At 35.7% G+C, this 21604-nt stretch overlaps 4 protein-coding genes across 5 annotated transcripts in view; all 4 read left to right on the top strand.

Annotated features, from left to right (window-relative positions):
- LOC135801922 (uncharacterized) overlaps positions 1-21604 on the top strand; it is a 114328-nt gene that overhangs the window by 76503 nt on the left and 16221 nt on the right. The window lies entirely within an intron of this gene.
- LOC135802014 (E3 SUMO-protein ligase NSE2-like) lies at positions 5207-5842 on the top strand. The gene has a single exon (XM_065315554.1). The coding sequence runs from the start codon at positions 5207-5209 to the stop codon at positions 5840-5842; it is 636 nt and encodes a 211-aa protein (XP_065171626.1).
- On the top strand, positions 6253-9614 carry LOC135801969 (uncharacterized). The gene is made up of 5 exons (XM_065315505.1): positions 6253-6539; positions 6599-6807; positions 6870-7044; positions 7139-7222; positions 7417-9614. Exons 1-5 carry the CDS (start codon positions 6519-6521, stop codon positions 8818-8820), a joined length of 1893 nt encoding a protein of 630 aa, XP_065171577.1. The 5' UTR covers positions 6253-6518; the 3' UTR covers positions 8821-9614.
- LOC135801970 (inactive tyrosine-protein kinase 7-like) lies at positions 9852-14990 on the top strand. The gene is made up of 4 exons (XM_065315506.1): positions 9852-10232; positions 13679-13828; positions 13899-14057; positions 14574-14990. Coding segments are annotated over exons 1-4 (363 nt in total). The 5' UTR covers positions 9852-10180; the 3' UTR covers positions 14576-14990.

Genomic DNA, 21604 nt, shown 5'->3' with positions numbered 1-21604 from the left:
ACAACAAAGAACAAAAAATTCAAGGTCGGCAAAATCCCACGTCAAAATTAAGTAACACTATCATTAATACACATTAAGATGATTTTAGAGCAAACTATGAGTAATAGCATAAAATTTCATCGCATAAAATTTTCCCAACAATAAAAATTGCCAAAAATGAACTAAATTTTTAATTATAAACTAAAATGAACAAATTTCCTACTTTACATGTCTACAATATAAACATACTCAACTATTTTCTATATTTTAATCATTATAAGTAAACTTTTCTTTAATCCAACATAATGACAAGTATGAATCTAATTGTTGAATAAATAGGCTATTTATTTCATGATTTCTTGATTACTTTCATCGTAAAAAGTATGAAAGTACTTATCAACAGAATAACACACTTGCCAATGCTATATTCCACTTCGGCTGCACTAATTTTCTATCGATTGCCATTATTCACCATGAGCGTGCTGCGGCGCGATATTGGCGCGAAAGTGGAATGCGTTTAATTCGCGCACGATGCGCGCACGCTCGCCAATTCATCTTGCCAAATCATTCAAATGTCTAAGTATGTGGTAGTAGTAGTGCTGGTAGATACTAAACTACCATAACTGACAAAAATGAAGAAATTCGCTGGTTAATTTTCATACAACCGTTTAATTATTAGTCAGAAAACTAAGCAGGAACGTTACTTTTACTTCATGCAATGTTGTGGAAAATCTTAATTTTCTTGGAACTTGCCATGAAATTACATATTATTTGTGTACACTTTGCATTGTAGGTAGGTATTATAATTGTTTGAAAGTTCGCGGTGAATTCTAACAGTGTTTACCATTTTTCTTTCTAGTTTTTAATCATAGTGCAATTTTTAGTTTAAAATATTATTTTCTTTAATTTATATAAATGAAATGAATGAAATAAAACAAATTTTAGGTGAATTTCTATTATAAAATAAACAAAAACTAAAAAATGGTTAGAAAAATCGTAATATTTTGTTATTATAAACAATAAAACATTAATTATATGCATTTTATCTTTTAAACATTAAAATTATATTAAAAATTCTGTTTTACTGTCATTAAAAGTCCTTGTAAATAATATTATTTCATTTAAAATACTTTCCTAGATATTGATTAGTCCAATCAATACTTTACGATTATTAATTATTTATTAAACGTACAATCACTGTTTCTTGCTCCACGCAATATCCATTCCATGCAGGTTGCCTTCAAAGCAACATTTTCCACTTAAATCATTCACATATTTTCCCCTCGCCAGTTTAACATAATTTAACACAACTTGACACACCATTGATTGCAAAACTTAGAACCAGATTGCGACAATCACATAAAATCACACATTATTATACACTCATTTACGTAACAAATTGCGCCGGTTGATAATTCCTCAATTGCATGTGCATGGCAGTGTCTGATACCATTCACTGAGTAATGAGGAATGAGCAAGTTTGGTAATGAGCATGCCGCCTGCATACTTATAAGTATTTTATACTTTGTAGACATACAACAAGTTTATAGTGTGTTGTAGAGTTTACTTAATCAATACAAAATCGGTAGACTACAACAGTGCATCAAGTTTTCGCCTATGGATCATTTATTTTATTGGAGGCTCGTGTCTCATCTATGCACTGAATGTATCGAAGAGGCAAAGAATAGACGTGGAAGACGTGGAATGAAGTTGTAACTTTCTATTTACACTTACACACGTGACCAAGTGGAATCTAGTTGCTAGATTGCTAGATACTTGTGTATGACTAAGACTTTAAGTTTTCGTTGAACAAATTAAAGTTATTTAAGCAAATAAACTTAATATAAGGTTAAAAATGTTTTGCAGTGGAATTTGATATGATTTTCAGCTTTAGAAGCATTTTATTGTATCAAAAATAGGAAATACTATTAAACAGCTAATGGGATATAATCTGCTACATTTATATATCATTTTTTTGCTCATATAGGTTATGTTAAAAGAATAAATTGAATAAATAATGAAAAATACAAAAATTCATTAAAATTGCCTTTAATATCCTACATAGAAAACAAAATATTGTTAATTCTATAGATTCATAGTTCTACAAACATGAAAACCTGCACGTGTTGCAATGGTTGCATAGGTTAAACATGGTTATGTAATATTCTGCACTATTTTACGTTTTAACCTCTTTAACTTCTTTTTTACCACATAATTCACAAAATCAATTTTATTCAATAAAAGAACATATGTTAATAGCAATTAAATTGCCTCAAAACTAATTAAGAACATAATCGTAATTAATTCCATAACAAACGCATTGTACTATACTCGTGCACAGATTCCATCTGTAACAGCTGTCATGCGTGTGGCGTTGATCTGTCATTATCGCCATTCACAGCATTTCTAAGCAAGACTTTCTGCCGTCTGATTTCCTTCCTCAACCGCTCAAGGTGAATGCAATTCAGAGTTTCACAGGTAGGATGTGACTAATTCACTAACGCACATGCATCCAACCATACATGGCCGATGCACTAGGCAGATACCGCAAACAATAGATAAATTCGCAGAAGTAAATAATTTCTTAATTTCCTTATTACGATTTATAAAGTCAAAAAAAGTGATAATTAGAGATAAATTTGACAATGTGACAAGTTATTTCTTAACTTCAACAATTACAATCTCACTTATTAACGTTCAAGTGTCATTGAAGGTTAAATTTATTATTATGAACTCAATTATTAACACTAATTTATTTGCGACAGTAAAACTTTGATAAAACAGTAAATAAAAAATATATTGATAACATGTGACGCGACAACACGTTATCAATTATTGGCCAACTACAAACTTCACAACTTCAACAAATACACACATATTACAAATAATTTTGATGCTGCGTGTGTGAATTCACACACCCTGAATATTAATGAACATGTTATCTGTTGTTTACTTGACTTAAGCTTGAAAAACTCTTGCAAAAAAGACTACAACACAACCGTTTTAAAAACGGTTACTGTACGCGCAGAATTTATAATTATTTTCGTATTGTACACAGAGGTGAATAAAAACCACACACAAAGTCTTTAGAAAAACTTCTATTTGCGTAGTAAGTACAGTTTTAATTTTTAATTCTCATATAGTAGGAGTTTGGTGATGAGCACGAAGTCGAATCTTTTTTGTTATAAAAGTAACACGAATTTTGAATAAAACATTACCGAAGTTAACTGTTTGTGAAATTTTGAACTCTTATGTAAGCGTTTAGAGAAATAACCGTTTTTCTTATTGTTTGTAAACAAATTAATGAATTTAAAGTGAATTGAACAATAAATTACGCGTGTTTTCAACGGAAAAAGGTTATCAAGCAATTTATGCTCATCGCATCTTTGTGTGCGCGAAAAGTTAAGAGAAATCACATTTTTATTACTCCAAAATGAAACGTGAAACGCACAAAACGCGAAAACGTTTGATTATTTCATGAATATCTATAAATAACCCACAAATTTGGCACATTGGCACATTTGCACATCGATAGCGGATTGCTTAAGTAGGTACAGGTTTTGTACTAGCCACTTTGAAACATTTTCACTTACCAATTTCTTTAATTTATTTCGCACACGTAGAAACTGCGAAATATCACACTTCACACGTTTTCAGGTTAAATATATAAATTGATTACGAATTGGGAACACTTTTATCGACGCATTTGTTTAGTTTGGTTTAGATATGTATCCACAATTTAAGTTTGTAGTTTACGTCGCGTTGTGGATTATGGTGCGCTGTGAACGAACGCGCTCTGCGTGCACCTCGAGCGTCCGCAGCTTTTACTGAAAGACTGGCGTGATGGCGATGCCCCGAACAACCGCTTCTCGGTACCGCGAGTCCCGCGAGTGGTACCGGTACCACCGCGCGCTCCGCTCACGCGATCCGCGTCTTCCGTTGATGCTTGATGCCTTGATGCCATTGCGATCCGACGCGCTGTCCATTGCTGCGGTGTCCTGCTGACGGGCCCGATCTGGGTCATCGCGCCGAACGCACGAATATTTGTTATTGTTTATATACGTCAAGTCCAAGACCAATACATTGTCCAGATGACATCAAGATAAATATGTTTGTTATTGATTAATCGCGGAGCGAAGATAACGTTTGACTGAAAATTGTAAATGCGTAAATTGTTTTATGCAATGAAACACTCAGAATAATTACAAATTTATTCATTAATACTTAGAAGGTTTGTTAATATGAAAAATTGTGTTAATTTACAAGGAAATTAAAGAAAAAGTTTATTTTTTGCTTGTTTGAAGTTAGGAACGGTTTATACATAGTCTTAATTTATATTGCGTGTCTAAAATAGCAATTTTACACACTCATTATAATTCATCACATGAAAATCTTTTATTTTGTGAATTTATTTGTTTTAATCATGTTTTATTTGTCCTTAACAAAAATATGTACTTAAATGCAGTTAAATTGAAACTTAAATACAATAATTTTCAGTTTGAATAGTATTTATTATTGCTAAATGGACAATGGTCTTAATCGGCTGCGTACGTCACAGTATATTAACAAGTACTTTTATCTACACGGTTTTTAATTAAAACTTAATTAACTGCATAGTGCCAATTCATCATTTACGTTACGTTATCAATGCGCATGTTTTTGTAACACCGTTTAAGTGTCAATGCATTCAACACAATCAATAAAATTTAGTTAAAAATATTATCGGATTCATAATATAAAATTATTGTAATTAATTTTTTAAACACTTTTTTTTGTTGTTGCGCATGAGTCAGTTTGAAATTTATTCCCACTAGTTTTATTCAAACACTGACAATATTGAAGCCACCCTTGGCTCCGGCGCCCTCTAGCGGCGATTGGGGCTACGAGCACCGCCGACTTGACCGCGCTAAGGATGCTCAACTAGAGATCCTAGGGTGCTAGGATCTCTAGGAGCTGTCCGCATGAGAAGCGGCAGCTCACAACGACACTCGCGCTTCCGACCTCACTAAGCATCGACACGTTACAAGCGAGCTCAACCTCTCAGAACAGTGACAACCTCACCAGCCCACCAATACCCAAGCCCTTCACCACCGCTGACAGACAACCTACGCATCAATATAACCTCACAATTTATTAAACGGTCTGATGTTTTCTGCAAATGTTTTGTTAAAATTTTCGAGGTTTTGTGGTTGTATTTAATTCAATATTGCTGTAAACTTTGTCAAATATGGACCAAGAAGAGTTTTTGGGGTCTTTAGCAAAGCAGAAATTAACAATTCTTGAATTCCAACAAATAATGACAAGTTTTGGTGAAAATTCTGTTGCATCTGAGCTGGAATCAGTTCTAAATGAATTAGATACAATTAATACCCAGCATTTACGTTCGCTGGCAGCGTTAAAAGCAATGCCACCTCCAGAAGCAGGATCACAAGAAGCTACAGAAGAGCTTTTCCAACAAGCACTGGAAAATATACCAGATAAAGAAGAATCCGATTCTGATGATGATGAAGAAAATGCTACTCAATCCAACAATGACAGTGCACTGGGAGATAGAAGTTTTATTCTCTCACAAGTTGATTACATTCCTGTTGATCCAATCACAAAGAATAAAATTTGTGATCCTGCTAGGAACAGTGTTTGCAATCATGTATATGAGCATGATATTATCATGGATTATCTGAAACAGTTTTACAGGAAGAGATTGAAAAAGAAAGTTAAATGTCCATACATTGGTTGTTCTAATAAAAATGTTAAAGCAGAACATATTATTAGAGATCCTGAGTTAAAAAAGAAGTTTGTTGCCATGATGAATACTGAAGAAGTTAATCCAAATGACAGTGTTATTTCTATCTTAGAGGGTTAATGTTTATTAATATTTGTAATAAATAATGATTAATTTATTATTTTAATGTAATACTTGACTTAAAACATGAATCGGTCTAAGAACATGAATTTTCTTAAATAAATCTAATGATGCGTTTTAATGTAGGCAACCAAGTATACACTACATTAGTTATCAAGCTAATATTTTCCCGAGGACATTTATAAATAGATTTCCTAGTCTATAGATGTTAAATAAATGTGTTTTCATTAAATATTTAAGTTTAGTAAACACAAATACAAATTTGAATAACATAGAAAAGTTCTAAACACGAAAGTAACTAGGCACAAAAGTACCCAGATCCGGCCAGTTAAACGTCACTATGACGTTTTGTAAATAAAGTGTAGTATTTTTTTGAATTGCGCACACATCAATTTGTTATTAACAAATTTCCCTTCCCAAATGGTAAAAACTGTTTCCACATCGGTGCGGGCGACGTGTACCTATGAGTAATTCGACATACTACGTCGCGACTATTCGCAATCAACCGAAATTGCGTCCGCTCAATGCTTTGGCCTCGGTTCCTCATCAATTGCAGCGATTCAGCACTATATTTAACAACAACAACATTCCATAGATAAACAAAAACTATCTAAGCTACTACAAGTAACATATGTTTAATTATAAAACATAAATTGGACATATTCTCATCTATAAAATGGCCAACATAAAGTGCAAAGTAAGAATGATCTTTTTCTTTAAAATACATAGTTTAATTGTTATTTTATTATTTTAAAGGAGTGCGGTTGTGTGTGTCCTAAATGTACACTAGACCATGATGTCCACCTGCATGTGGAGATTGAAAACTTGAAGCAGCAGCTTCTTGAGAAGCACAATCATATTGTTACAATGGAGACCAACTTCTTAAATGAAGCAAATAAATATCCAAATGGGGAGTTGTTGGCATTACATGATGAGTTATTAACATGGCAGGATAAGTACAAAAGGCATGTTTAAAATTACTGTGTAATTAAATAAATCAAATAACAAAACTGTTGCTATCTTTCAGATTATATGATGCTCACAGAAGAATACAGAGGGTAAATCAAGGTTTAGAAGATAAACTTTTAAGATTAGTTGACATTAGTGAAACTGATAAGAACACATTAACTAAAGATGTTGCTACTTTATCATACAAACTAGCTGAGGCAAATTATACCATTAAAAAACTTACTGAAGATAATGTAAGTTAATTAAATACATTTTAACTATGCAAACAATTAACTAAATACAGAAAAGACAGTTACAGTATTAATTTTTAATATTTGTTTGTTTTAGGAGCGATATAAGAACGATGTTTCTGTGGCGATTCAGTTTTTGCAGTGTAAACCAGGAAATTTCGTTTCTCAGAAGTTTGATACGGTAAATATAACTTTTTTACTATTAGTCTAATTTATTTGATTGTGAGAAGTTGACCATGAAATTATTTATAGCTCTTTAAAGCAACTTTATCGCTTAACGGTAAATCATTGCATAAATTTAAAATACGGTATTAGTTTGAACAATGTACAAGCAGAAATTTCAAATTCTCTCATTTTCTATTTCTGTTTTTATAGTTACCAAATGAAGTACAAGCAAAAGTCTCAACCTACATGGGCGGAAAGCGCAAAACAGACGAAAAGAAAACGCCGCCGGAGATAAAAAGCATTAAAGTTCCTATTCCGACATTCCCCCCTACTGCAATGGTGTACTCCGTGCCCAAATCGCAATCTCCACCTAGAACCCGCGAAGAAAAAGAACCGGAGCCTTCAGTTGACATAGTCTCTGCTGCGATAATGGCGAAAGTTCTCGAGGAACGCGCCAGAGAGCGTTCCTGTGTAAAACACTGCGACACTTGCACTTGCTCCAACCAGCTGAAAATCATCCACAACACATCGCAACATTCAATCGCAACACAAACCACCAGCACACTCACTGCAACACAAAACGATTCGTTGTGTCTGCAATGCAATAATAAAGTTACCGAAAGATCAACGCTACAGATCGTCAAGGGTGTGAGTAGTGTTGATGCAGGTAAAAATAAAGCGATACCGGTATATATTCATGATTATGAAGCGAATGCAAACGCGAATTTGGCTGTAAACGTTGCGAAAGTGCAGCCGAATAATTTCTTGAACGATAATCTTATGAGTACAGAATGTAGTAAGTTGCGCAAGCCGGTGACGAGTAGTAACAAGCTTGGTTCAGTGCGTGTGGTGCCTGTAACACCGACAGTTGTGCCCACAGCAACTGTTAATACTGTCGCTGTGACGGAAACAGATGATTTGATTGATTTAGGTACACCTTCAACAGGAGGTAATAATGGTGGTGAGATTATTTACTTTGCAAATGAACGCTCACATAAAAAATCACATAAAGTTAAAACGCACGATAAAACTAAACTTACCCATACTTTTGCTGCAACGCGTTTACAACCGCAGTCGAAAGCGAATTATGAAAGTTTATTACTTAAAAGTTGTTCGGATGATTTTCGTTCCATACTTGTACCAACAGCGGATGTTTCTGTTGTTTCTGCGCCTGTTGTTCCGGTTCCAGTTGCATCTTTAGAACGTAAGCCATCGTCGTTATCATCGGGCGATCATAGTGAATTTACTAATAGCGAATTGACGAATAGCGCAACGAATTACCAAAACCAAAGAATTGAGGAGTGGATGGACAGTATAAACTTGACTGAAACAGCGGCGGTTGGCAGTAACTGCGGGACAGATTGTTCAGAGTCGTTGGTTTCATCACAAGATGCTAGTTTTAGTGTTGGAAAGAAACTGAATGTTTCTTCGGAGGAACTGTCGATTCAGAAGGATGAAATTGAGAAGGGAGGGTTTAAGACGGATATAGACACAACCAAATACAAGGAGATGGAGGATCACGTTAAGAAATTTCTTCTAGGTGAATGTACTCTCTTAAGTGATGTCAAAAGAATGATTACGATTAGTTATGTATTAAGATGCTTCCATTTGTAGACATGACAAGTGAAAAACCCCAATATTTAATTTTAGAAGAGGAAATTTGTGACAATCTTTTACAATTTCGGAGTTTTTCTTTTTCAAAACTCAAATTTTTTTCCAAATTTATAGCTTTTTGTCAATTTATCGCATTTTGAATTATTTGTGTAATTTTACCAAATTTTGAAATACTTTAGAACGGTACTATAAACGCGCTCAAAATATTCTTTTGTTAAAGAAAAACTTTGTGAATGATTAAATTTAAGCTTTGATTGGCTTCTTTCAATAATCTAAGTAAATGTGACATAAACTAACGCATATTGAAGTATTTAATAGGAATATCTTGCGTATTCATTCACCATATTGAGAAAAAATGCTGTGATCAATTTAACTGTGGAAATATAACATGACGTAGAACATAATAAGTACAGGTACATGACGTAGGGTACTCGTAGAATGAAACAACGCATTCGATTCGAATACATACATACTAAGCAAGCTATGTAGCTGGTTGTAGTGAGTTGCTGAAAAGTTGACCAAAAACACATCACGAATTCCAAAGCTCATAAAATGTAAATACACTCTTACACTATTTAGATAGATAGATAGGTAGATAGAAAAAAGCAAGGGCATAAATGCATTCTAATTTCGATGTATATTTTCAAATTGCTCATCAGCCATCATTCAAATCTCTAAGTTTCAAATTTTATCTCTAATGAAACACTGCATGCATGGTAATACTTTCATTTATTCCTGCAATATTTGATTATAAATTGCTTGTGTAACTGTGACAAATATACATATAATCCTTAGATGTTGTATAATTGGTGAAAAAATAACTTTTGCTTTGGAATCTTTCATAACATGTATTTTAAATGTAGATTTGTTAATCTGTATATTGGGTTGCCTATAGTAGCATACATGATGTTTCCCTGTTCTTGCTTGTTTCGTTTCTTCACTTCTTCGGCGTGCGGCCAACGACGCCGCCCGACGTTTGAATTACAAACCGGAATTCACGCCGCGCCGGGTTCAGCTTGGTTCGCGTTTCAGCAGAGCAGACGCCGGCTGCCCGTCGAGTGCATCGCGAATGCTTCGCCCTCGCGCTTCGTGCCGCATATGGTCTCGCACTCTGACGAATTAGCAAAACCGGCATGAGGCCATAATAAGACGCGTTCATTTACTAAACCTTGGTGAATATTAGTGAATCTTGCAATATAGAACTGTCCTGGCAGAAAACTACGCGAAACGTGTGAATACCGGTGAATAAAAGCGTGGTTTGTCGGCGTGCCACATGTAAACAACGATGGAACAACGGCGATAAACAAACGTCGAACGTTTATGGTGACTTTTTTCTTTGAACAGTGTGTTATTTGCTGAAATGAGCGGAAACATGTGTGGATTAGTTCATCGCGCTTTCGGCGTATTCCTAGGTGAGTTATCCAATTGGAAATTTAAAAAATATTATTTTATCATCTCTAATCATTTGGTAAAATTTTGTAAAATTGGTTTGGTAAATTATTATTTTGAATATTTTTGCTTGGGCAGTTTTTAAAATGGCGTCTAATATAAAAAAAACAAATAAATGTATCTTAAAATTAATAACATCTTTTGATTAGGAAAAAATTGCGATAAGTATTTTTGTGTAATTATGTCGATGATCGTTTTGCACGTGCAATTTGCCAATGGTGATACGACTTGATATTTATGGCAGATGTTTCACATAAATTACCTCGTACTTACATACTTTCGTACATTTATCGTTTCTTTATCGCAGTGTACGCCGTTCAATTTTCTTTCAGTACCAAAAGTTTAATAACATCTCACATACAAAAAACTCTTGATAAATTGATGAGTCAAGAATGAAGCAGGCGCACCTTCCACCTATATGTATGTTATTGTTAACGAATGATGTTTTTTATACCGGCGTGGCTGTTGTAACCTTTTAAAATTGATAATTGGGGCGCATCTGTCCAATTTGAAAGGAATCCTATTGTGTCGACGACCAATTGCTTTCGGAAACTACTTTATTTCGTCGAAATCGGCGTACTTCTTCTTGGAATATGTATACATACGAATGTGAAGGTACAGAACATTTCTGTGAATGTACGAGTAATGACACATTATTCAACGAAGTGAAGAAGCACAATTGGCATGGCGAGCGGGATAGTCTTGCGGACGTTGGGGTGCATTACAGTATTATCTCGTTACTAGATTCACGCATGAGTGATTAGTTTATGTGATTTGTATCAAAATTCGATTTTGGATAGAGTTTTGTTTGAGTTTTGTTAGATGATTGTAGTCATATGATTTAGTTTTTTGTTAATTACTCGTGAATTAATCAAGTTGCAGTAATGATTTTTGCAGGATTCTGTTTAGTATTAAATTATAGATCAAATTTAGTATGAATTTAATGGAAAACAGTGTTTTATCATGAATTACGGACCAATTTCTACGATCTTATAATATTTTTTTTTGCAATACCAACTTTAATTTAACATTACGCTGTGATTATTATCTTTTTCGTACACATTTTAAGACGTTGAGATAAAAAATTTAATTAAGAATCCAATTTTGAAAGTAATATTGTTTTTGCTCAAACCATTTTCGAGTAATAAATAAATTACTATATAAAAACAAAGTGATTTTCACAATGTGTGAAAATAAAGTCAAAACTTAATTTTTCTCCTCTAAGCTCTCCATTGGTGCCATTTTCCGAGCTCCTGATAATATTCCACATTAAAAATACGTATTCAGGATGCATCTAGTGATACCATCTGATTACCTTGCAATGTATACGAGATAACAAGTTATTAACACTAGATTAAAATTTAGTTATGCATAGATGTTAATATCAGCCCCGATCGGCGCAGGAACTTACGTCCTCGCTGGTTCTCATTACCGTTCCGAAGATTAACCCGATTAAATCTTGCGCTGGGTGGTGCGCTGGCGGCTTCATCTCGGACGCAGCGCACGTACATACATACCTATAATAATCGTACAGTGGCATTGCTTTATGTCTGTAACTCTGTATGTATTTGGTTATTATTATAATAAAGCGAGCCCCCTGTTGCGCGCCATAAATTGCCGGATATGCTTTACATAAACGCAGGAGGATGTTTACTTTCGGTGCACTTTTTATATGCGCAAGTTGATATCATTTAAAGTATAAGACTTCTGTAATCTTAAATCAAGAATCAGACACGAAGACATGAAATGCGAATATTAATATTAATTAAATCATCAAATTAAAATCTTACGTTTTTTATATATTTTCTGTGCGTGGTAGAGTTGAACGAGTTGAACTCTTGATTTTGTTCTTGGCTGTATGAAAATTGAATATTCGTAGGAGTACACACACGATAAACATTTATACATTATTTGCAGGCTGCCTGTGATGTAGCTATAGCATAAACTAGAGAGAAATCATCAAACGAATTCAGCGCCGGCTTCGATGTAGTCATATTTTGAGAGCTTTGACAACGAACGCAGCGAGCACAAGCACATGCGCTGCTTTTGCGCGCTAGTTCAGACTGCGCATGCATATTGAATGCTTTTACGGTGTGCTACCGGCGAGAATCGAAGTCGTTGCAGGAAAACCAGAAAATGAAAGATCCAGCGAATCGTGTGCCGTTGCTGCGCGTAATCTAAATTTATTCTATCTTACAATGTTAGACGAGAGAGAACGAAGGAACGAATCTTCAGAGAGACATAAACGCCATATGCAGACATGGTTAAAGTTCAATCATTTCACAACATTTAAGATTAAAAAAACAATAATTTAATTTAAGTTGAATTTGTTTCGGAAACAACTTTAAATTGCTTTTTGTTAATTATTTAGAAATTTATATTTTGAAATAAAATAAGTAACTGGAATTGCTAATTATGCATAGTGAAACTCCTTAAATAGACGAATTGATTAACTCGTCGGGGATCTATCGGTCAACCTCAAACTGCTACTTTTTCATCTCTCTGCGAAACGCACCATGAAGTCTCGAGAGAATCGCTTCATAGTTCCACTTGAATTTTTCTATTTCTTCTTGTTTTCTTCATGTACTTTTCTAGTTGTAGATGTAATTTAATTAAAATGTGCGTGGAAGCAAAAGTTGCTTTAGCTTTTACAAGAAATTCCTCAAAAATAATTTACGACTGCAAAGTATAAAACACGCGCATCTCTCCCCACAGAGTTCTAAATACTTAACCGTGCACTGCAACATTCTACATTTTACAATTCCTGCTGCCTGCTGCAAAACCTTCTTTTCACTGCGAAAGTGTTTTGTCGTTGTTCCGCGTACCGTACATAAAGCAAAAAAAAAGGAGAAGAAGAGGAAGCAAAAAAAAACCGCGCCTAGGTCTTGAATGCGTCGTCAGGTCCCCTAATAAGGGTTGATGAAGCTACTCTGCGTCTCTGCGCTACTCGCGCACGCACTGCGCCACATCGCCGGCACGGAGAGAGTCAAGAGTAGAGAAGATCATTGAGTACTAGCACAACATACATTACTCTGTGACTGGATGTGCACTGTGCACACCCTATGTGCGTTTTCAACGAGTTCAATTTCATTCGATGTGATAGGGACTTTTTCTGTTTGCCTCTCGACTATTTTACGCGTGTATTGTGTGTAGCTTGCGGACTTTGTTTGCACTTTCGTTGTTTTCGCCTGTGTGCTATAGTTTTGCGAAGTTTTCGGAACTAAGGGTTGTTATTTCGGGGTGGACAAACCAATTACACCTCACTTTACACATGTTTTTATTGGATTTACGCTTCGAGCCTGTATATTTGTATTTCTAATTATTCTAAGTGTTGATGGCACCACTTATCTAAAATAATTGCTTGAATGCTTCTTGGGAAATTAATTGCATTTGCTTCTTTTACTTGCAGCGATTGCGTTGGTTGGCGGCACGACGGCGCAGGATGAAATTTATTTCTCCCAGTCGCCGAAGGACGCCAAAGTCGTGACGGGGAAATCTATTACTCTGCCGTGCGAAGTGACACCTAATCATGGTGTCTCCTACTATTGGGAATTGAATGGTGATTATATTTATATCTACAAGAAATATATTTATTTATTTAATTACGTTTTGCTTTATTTTCGCTGTAGGATCAAGAATTTTTAATACTACACGACGATATCAACAAGGGTCTAATTTGCACATCACGCGAGTTGATCGTGAACGAGATTCCGGTCATTTTACGTGTATTGCAAAAGATCTCAAAGGATTATCCATCACTAGTTCTTCTGCATCACTAAACATCGAATGTAAGTACCTAAAATTTCTTTTTTTTTTAACTAGTACAGAAATTAGGTTAAAGAACATACAGTGTCGCTACAAGGGCAAAATTTAAAACTACACTACGCGCATGTGCATGTAATACTATAGTAACACGTTTTTAAAGAGAAAAATTTATGAAAAGTGATGGAAATTTTTATATTCGTTGCAATGTGCTACCACCAATTTACAAGCGCGAGCATATGTTGCAGTATCGTATTTTATATTCGTTTGGCGCAGTCGGCGAAACGTTGCAGCAAGTGCAAATTGCATTTTACATATTTATTTGTGCCGACACGTTTTGAATTCAACGAGGTATCATAAACACTCCGTGAGTTCTATTTTAGTTCTGTTTACACAATTTACCGACATCAAACGCGCGCGTTAATTAAAATTAGTCTATATCGAATCGTAGACTTTCCTTTCTTTAGAACTGATCCTCTTTTTCTTTACAAATTGTTTTTGTCTTGTAACGAAGCAATAAATTAAACATTTTGGTCGATCAGGATCCGACCCCACGCTGGCCTCGAGAATCTGTCAAAAGCTGGGAAATAATATCGAACCGACGAACCGGTAAATCATCTTCTGATTCGACCGTCGCGACGGTTACTTATAATCTTTTTTTAGCAGGGCCGTAATAATTTTTAGCCTATAAAAATATAAATTAGTAATTTTTAATTAGATTTAAAAAAAATTGATAATATTAAAAAAAAGATTTTTTAAACTTTTGTTTAATTTGTTTTAAATACGTCTCTGTTTGTGAACTGCTCTGATGCGAATAGATTCGTCCGAATCGTCTCTAGCCGATAAAACATGGTTGGAAAAATAGAGCTTTTCTTAGATGCCCGCAACTTACGATATTAATTTGTTGAGCATCGTCGAGGTTATTTTTTACCTGCGTGTAGTATCCCACTGAACGCCACCGCCACCCAAGATCAGATTTATGACTATCTAAAAGCTCATATTGCACTCGGAAAAAAGAAAACACCGAAAACTAATTAATTTTTTTTTATTTCTTAAATTTATTTATTACTTCTTAAGCCTTAATTACTAAAATTTTGATAAAATTCCAATTTTAATGCCGCGGCAGTAAAGTAGGATTATTATAAAGTTTAAAATTAAATTTTATGTGTACCTATCTCTGGTTTAAAAGTAATTCTGTTCAATTGAACGTACATGCGTGGTATAAAGAAGTAAACGTTCGTTGCAGACTAAATAAAAGCATGTAAGAACAGAACTCGGTTTGTTTAGCACGCGTGTGTTGTGCAAGCAGAAGGGTTTGTTTCCCCGGCGCGTTTCAGCATTATTTTCGTACCGTTTCGAAAGTTTCTCGTCTCTTTCGCCCGTTGTGCTCTCCTTCACGCACGTCGAATACAGGCACGTTGAATCGTTTATTAAAACCGATTCAGGGCCGCATGCATAAAATGCACACGTGTAGTCACAAAGGCAGGTCTGTCCGCCGTCCGCGCGCAATGCAATACGTGTGTATGTGTAATATGCGCGCATGGCATAACGTCGCTCCTCTCAATGCCCGGCTCAGTTCTTTGGTTACATAAAATTAATTATCTCCAAGTCGAAGCCATTGGTGCTGCATTGGAGCATTTATGAGAAGACACGTCGGCATTAAGTTTATTAATGCGAAGAACCGCATTTAACATTAAATTCTTCCAAAGTCTATTCTCGAACCGCGGGCAGGTAACATCGTTAAGCCTTGTAATTCTTTAATACCATTACTGTTATTACTATGCGAATGGTGGCCGCAATGGAAACTGGCTGAGTTTAATTCGCTTAAAATGATTAAGTTGAAAGTCGCAGCCGTTTCCGAGATCGTCGTCGCATAACGAAGTTTACGATGAGTTAGGTCAGTGCGGTACACCATCATCAATCAATTTCAACTTAATTTACGAACAAACCCCTCTAAGTAATCACAATTTGCCTTGCATGCAAGGAAGCAAACGAAGGTTCAAACAAGGGGGCACGTATTATGCTTGCATTTAATTAACATATTTATATTTCTACAACAATCATTAGTCATTAATAAATAAATAGGTAGGTTTTTTTCTTATTTTTTTTTTGTTGTTGTCAGCACGCGTGAAGTTACTTGTCGCATATTACACACACTTATTATATCCGGAGGGGTGGGTGGCTAGTTTACGAGCACGAGGGTGTCTTCTCGGGTGCGCTCCCGACGCTCGACACTCGAGTGCTAGACAAACCTGAAACCACCCTCGCGATTTCGATATTCATGTAGGTAAGTAGTAAGTACCCTGTGGCGGGAGCAAGGCTGCTACTAAACAACGTTCTTATCCGTGCACTCACCACTCACCAACACACGTGAAGGCTTTCTAACAAGGAAGGGAAGAAATGAAAACTTAGTCATAACATACTTTTTATTTTAAATTAAAATGTAGGTAGGTATAAGTATTGTTGCGTATTTATAGTATTTTGCGATATGTTAATAAGTATTTTGCTATTCTGGGTGGAAAAAATCAAAAATCATTAAAAATCGACAAAAACTTTGCTGATTCTAATTTCGTCAATATTTAGGTATAAATTGCCAAAATGTTTCTTTTTTTGCATATTTCCCCTTTAAAACATATTTTTTAATAAATGGAAGCCGTAGTTCTATGAAATCTGCAAAATCATAAACAGATATTTAAAAAAGAAACATTAAAATATTAATATCATTCCGTACACTAAATATTTTGTACATTTAATTATTAATTCAAATATTTTTATGCGTCATTTCACACTTTACGTCTTAAAATTTAATTTAAAACAAAATTTACGATGTTAATTTAAGTTTCGGCGTCGTCAGTTAAAATTTTACTAGGTGCTGAAGCAGATTAAATTCTGACGGTGTGTTTTGACTCAGTTATGACTGATAATTTAGCACCCACGTGGTATACAGTGTATTTCTGTGTATGCGTGGGTGTGGTGAAAAGAATATAGCATTTATCTGCTTTCTGCTGCTCCCGCTCAAATAGTGTGCGTGTGGTGCCGCCGCGCTCGTAATAATGCGCTCGTAAAGATACGCACTGCGAGCACTTTCGCTGTAAAACGCGCTCGCGGACGATTCACCCCCGCTTCGCTTCTTTTACGACCCGCCGGGTGGAAATGTGTGTGTGTTTGGCCGTGTTGGCACTGTTGGCGCGACTAAATTATCGCGTGTAATCAAAATATACGAGTGAGTATGACGCGTCGGGGTCCTAAACAAACCACCCCAGGACGCCCCCGACGCCCTAGACATCATCTCACACCATCATCATGTAAACAACGTCAATAACCAGATATAAAAAAAACCAAAGGCACACACATTCGTTATATATTTATACAAATATTTGTTATGCTCGAATATGATTTTGATTTGATTGGAAATGTTTTTTTATCGCACAAAACGCGTTTGATTGGGCTGCGCACGATCGTAATATTCAATTGAAGTCACGCACCTGCTCGCGCACGAAAACGCACTTTTCGAAATGGGATTCGACGTCGAATGTAGATGCTATCGAGGTGTGTTTATTAGGCACGTTTTTGTTTGCAAGCTGAAAAGAAGAATGAACGTTTGATGTGAATGAAAGTCATGCATTTTTAACTTCACATTTTAAATTCACTCTGTTTGGCCATATGCCACGCGGGGAAATTTACTACGCTAAAAAATAATAAATCAACATATGGTCTGGTCTTTTATGTTTGATTAAAGTTTGAGTTCCATTTCGATCGTAACTTAACTGTACATCCGGTTTTCGAACACACAATTCGAAAATCAGACGCTGGCGCAGGAACGCAATCCGCGTTCTCATCGGTGAGTACCGAGCAGCAGAGGAGTACAATTTGTGTGCGCTTGTGCTCGGCCCCGCGTATATGATGTATTTTCTGTGCATCGCGGACTTGATTCCCACCGTAATTTTCTACTCGAGTTCCTGTGCTCGCTTGTGCTCGCAGCGAGAGTTGACTTGGAACGTCGGAACCTCTTCGCCGGCGACGCTTTTTGTCGTCGCTGCGCGCCGAGTGAAGAGTGAAGTGTCTTCCACTACATCACGTGTATAAGAATTCGCATTCAGTTTTCGCTGAAATTACCATGGAATTGACGCGTCTCGTCGATGCATCATGAATATACGTGGTTTTCTTGACATTTTTCGTCAATGTAAATCAAAAATTCCATTTAAATTCACCGCAACAAAATTTAATTTAAAAAAATGTTTTGTTTTTATTTATTTTTTATTAATTAACAGGTCAATGCTCTTTTGTAATTTGCATATTTTTTAATGCAAGTTTTATAGTTGAAAGTCTGTAATCAAGATTCACTTCGACTAATGAAGGCATAACTCGTGTGGAGACGACTGAGAAAATAATAAAATAAAATATCACGAAACTAAAAATATGCGCACGTAGATGTAACAATCCGTCGTCGAATTGTGCCGAATGGCGATGGCGGCGGTGCAGTAACTCTGTCCGGTGCGCCGGAGCGTAGTGTAATTGGCTTCATTAAATCATACCATAAAGTTGTCGGCTTGTGTGTAATTTAAAACGTCATTAGTGAGTTTACATGCTGAATAAAAAACGAGGGACGCGATTTAAGTGCAAGTCTTTCTTTTGTAAACTACTTTTAGAACAATGAATGTTTGATGTGGTAGGTATTCGCGCAACAAAAGTTTTCGTAAAATATTCAAAGTTAAATTTATCAACGTGCAGGTTTTTTATTTAGCTTGACGAAGAGTCGTTGAAAGAAATTTGAAACCTGTTCGACGTTCAACCTGCGCTGCAGGATGGGTATTTGCGCGTCGGAGGTCGTCGCTTGCCAGGAATAATTAAAAGGGTTTTATTTTCGTTGAGCGCCCGCGAGAGGTGCATTCTCGGCATTAAAAGTCAATATTAAAAGTGCTCGCGCGCAAAATCCACGCTCGTAAACGCAGAAATTGCTGTTAATATATACAATAAAATTACGACGCACGCTCTTTTATTTTCCCCGGCGCGCTGGTTATTAACGTATTCGGTTAATTTGCGCAGCTTATGAACTTATTCCATCGGGTAGGTAAGCGTGGATAAATTTTAAATTATATTTTATTTTTCAGTCGCAAGTCGTTCTTTTGGCTTGTGTGCTGGTTGAGTCTTGAGTGAAGAGAGCGAATCAAGCAAAAAGTTGAACAATACAAATACCATTCGACATGCTGCATCGAAAACAAAAGAGAATTTTTTCCCTGGAAAGCTCGCCCGTTTGCAGTACAAGGCCATCGCAAGAAAGAACTCGTTCGTCTCCGCTTTTGATTTAAACATGATTTCCGTTTGCTTGGACCGACATAGGGTATTTGTCTTTTTTTGCTCGTGTCTTTATTTATTTCGACTAGTTTTTCGGTTTTCGTCGTATGTGCGCCGACAAATGCCAAAAATCTTTTCTTGTTTGATTTCGCCGTCTGGATCAAACGAAACGGTCCAGTCCAATTCCATTTCGTGCTTTAAATTTTAAAATCAGCAGAGGAAATTGGTTGTGTATGGTTAGAGTGCAATTTGTGCAGGGTGTTTATACAATAATTTCACTGTAATGTCATAAACGTGAAACTAATTCGATAATGTGAATACGCCGTTGGAGTTTATAGGGGTAGGTCTGCTCGTGTCATCGAGCTTTCGCCCCTTCGACCCCCACAAGCCTCCCGCATTACATCCGAGCTTTTATTCATTTCATATCAGGTTACATCTTCTTTGGTGCATAAATGCAAATTTCTTTCACTTTACATTAATCAATAATTGAGGCAAAACGATGAAATTTTAGGCATTTTATTATTATTTTATCCTCTGAAAATTTGATGGGTCTACGAAAATGTCTATAACTCTAGTTTGACTGTGGGGATGTGGAGAAACCTTTTTTGGTTTTGCACGGCGTGGGCCAAAACTAATCCACGATAACGGCGCTTTTGTGAGTCATCCGACGAAAAGGGGGCCGTGCGCATTTTCGAAAAGGGCAAAAGGTACTCCCCGGCCCTTCTGGCTGAATGTGCGTTCAGAATGCGTAGAGATATAGCCATCCCTCGTCAGACGCAAGGAGACGCTTGTGTTACGCTTGTTTAGTTTCGAAATAGATATTTATAAGTCGTTTGAGAGCATAACTTTCGAGATCACTTCTTGGGGTGGCTCACGCATTATACTAAACCCACAACTTTGTCTAACTTCGGTCTTGAAGTGTGTTCGGAGCTATACTTAGGCAAGAATTTAACAAATTAGTTTTGTCTAGCGATAATAATTACCCACATTGTGTCTAAACAAAATGATTATTTTGACACGTGTGTGAGCAACAATAAATTCAAGTGATTAGTGATGATGTGGGTAGGCATCATGTTTGAATTTGTGCTTTTGCTTCGACACAGGATAAATACGCTCAGCGATGGAAAGGCGTGTAAACACGTTCAATGCAATTAAACATATTGTACGTAATTAATAGCAGTTTCAGCTTTGCACGGAAAACAAACCTACAAAAGATTGGAAAATTCTCTATCAGTTAGAATTTTAAATTAATTTTATTTCCTACAGTAAAAGGTCGAAAAACGCGACTAAATGTACTAAAAGTGACATTTATCAATTTTTGCCCATTTTATTCAATCGCGAATATCTCGTAAACTAAAAGAGATAATTAGGATCTGATCGCAGCGTCTTAAGCTACGGACTATTCTCTGTAAAATAGGATAGTTAAAACGGAAATCTGAGACATTAAATTTTCATTCTTAAGAAAAATTGCCAAGGGGGTGCTTGATACTTTTATCGAGGATTTTGGATAATTAATATCTCTTAAACTAAAATCGATAGCAACCAACGAATTGCTGATTATGAAAGATTGGAAGATTCTCTATCAGATAAAAATATAAAAGAATTATATTTCCAAGAGTAAAAGGTCGAAACACGCCACTAAAAGTGCTAAAAGTGACATTTTTAATGTTTTGCCCATTTTATTCAATTGCGAATATCTCGTAAAATAAAAGTGATAATTAGGATCGCATCGCAGCGTCTTAATTTACGGACTATTCTCTATTAAATAAGCTAGTTAAATTGGAAATTTAACGTGGGAACGAGATTTAAGCATAATAATAGTTATTAAATTCGAATCGAAAGGGCGCTAAAGTGCATTTTTATCAGTTGGCTTTATTAATTTAAATTAAAATTAAGATTATGATTGACAGATTGGGCACAAGATAAATTTTTTCATAACATGAAAAACAATATCATTTACAAATAGTGAGAAATATGAAAGTAAATCTTATTTTGCACAATATTACCCTACATTCACACGAGTGCTCTGCATCTTTCAGTATATGCATATTAACATCTTAAGTTGCGCACTGTCGATGAATTGCAAAATTTCATCTTGCATACACAACAATGATGCGTCTCTCAGGCAGGCAACAAACGCATCCACTTCATGTTTCTCACACCATAGCTTCCTCCATAGCTCCATAATTTATTGTTTTGATATTAGCGATTCTCTCTTTCGCTCATCTGCGCGTATTGTCGGTGAAATATAAAACCTACTTAAAATAGAACAACGAAA

Source organism: Atheta coriaria, unplaced genomic scaffold (genome assembly GCF_025399875.1).
Source record: "Atheta coriaria isolate IRGN ID8LTWV9N9 unplaced genomic scaffold, Caltech_Dcor_3.1 hic_scaffold_14_pilon, whole genome shotgun sequence".
Classification (NCBI taxonomy): domain Eukaryota; kingdom Metazoa; phylum Arthropoda; class Insecta; order Coleoptera; family Staphylinidae; genus Dalotia; species Dalotia coriaria.
This window is presented reverse-complemented; position numbering and strand designations above follow the sequence as displayed.

Coding starts and splice junctions, on each gene's coding strand:
- LOC135802014 (XM_065315554.1), top strand. CDS start 5,207: ATGGACCAAGAAGAGTTTTTGGGGTCTTTAGCAAAGCAGAAATTAACA.
- LOC135801969 (XM_065315505.1), top strand. CDS start 6,519: ATGGCCAACATAAAGTGCAAA. Junction 6,540..6,598: donor TGGCCAACATAAAGTGCAAA/GTAAGAATGATC, acceptor ATTATTTTAAAG/GAGTGCGGTTGTGTGTGTCC. Junction 6,808..6,869: donor TGGCAGGATAAGTACAAAAG/GCATGTTTAAAA, acceptor GCTATCTTTCAG/ATTATATGATGCTCACAGAA.
- LOC135801970 (XM_065315506.1), top strand. CDS start 10,181: ATGAGCGGAAACATGTGTGGATTAGTTCATCGCGCTTTCGGCGTATTC. Junction 10,233..13,678: donor CGCTTTCGGCGTATTCCTAG/GTGAGTTATCCA, acceptor TTTTACTTGCAG/CGATTGCGTTGGTTGGCGGC. Junction 13,829..13,898: donor CTACTATTGGGAATTGAATG/GTGATTATATTT, acceptor TTTTCGCTGTAG/GATCAAGAATTTTTAATACT.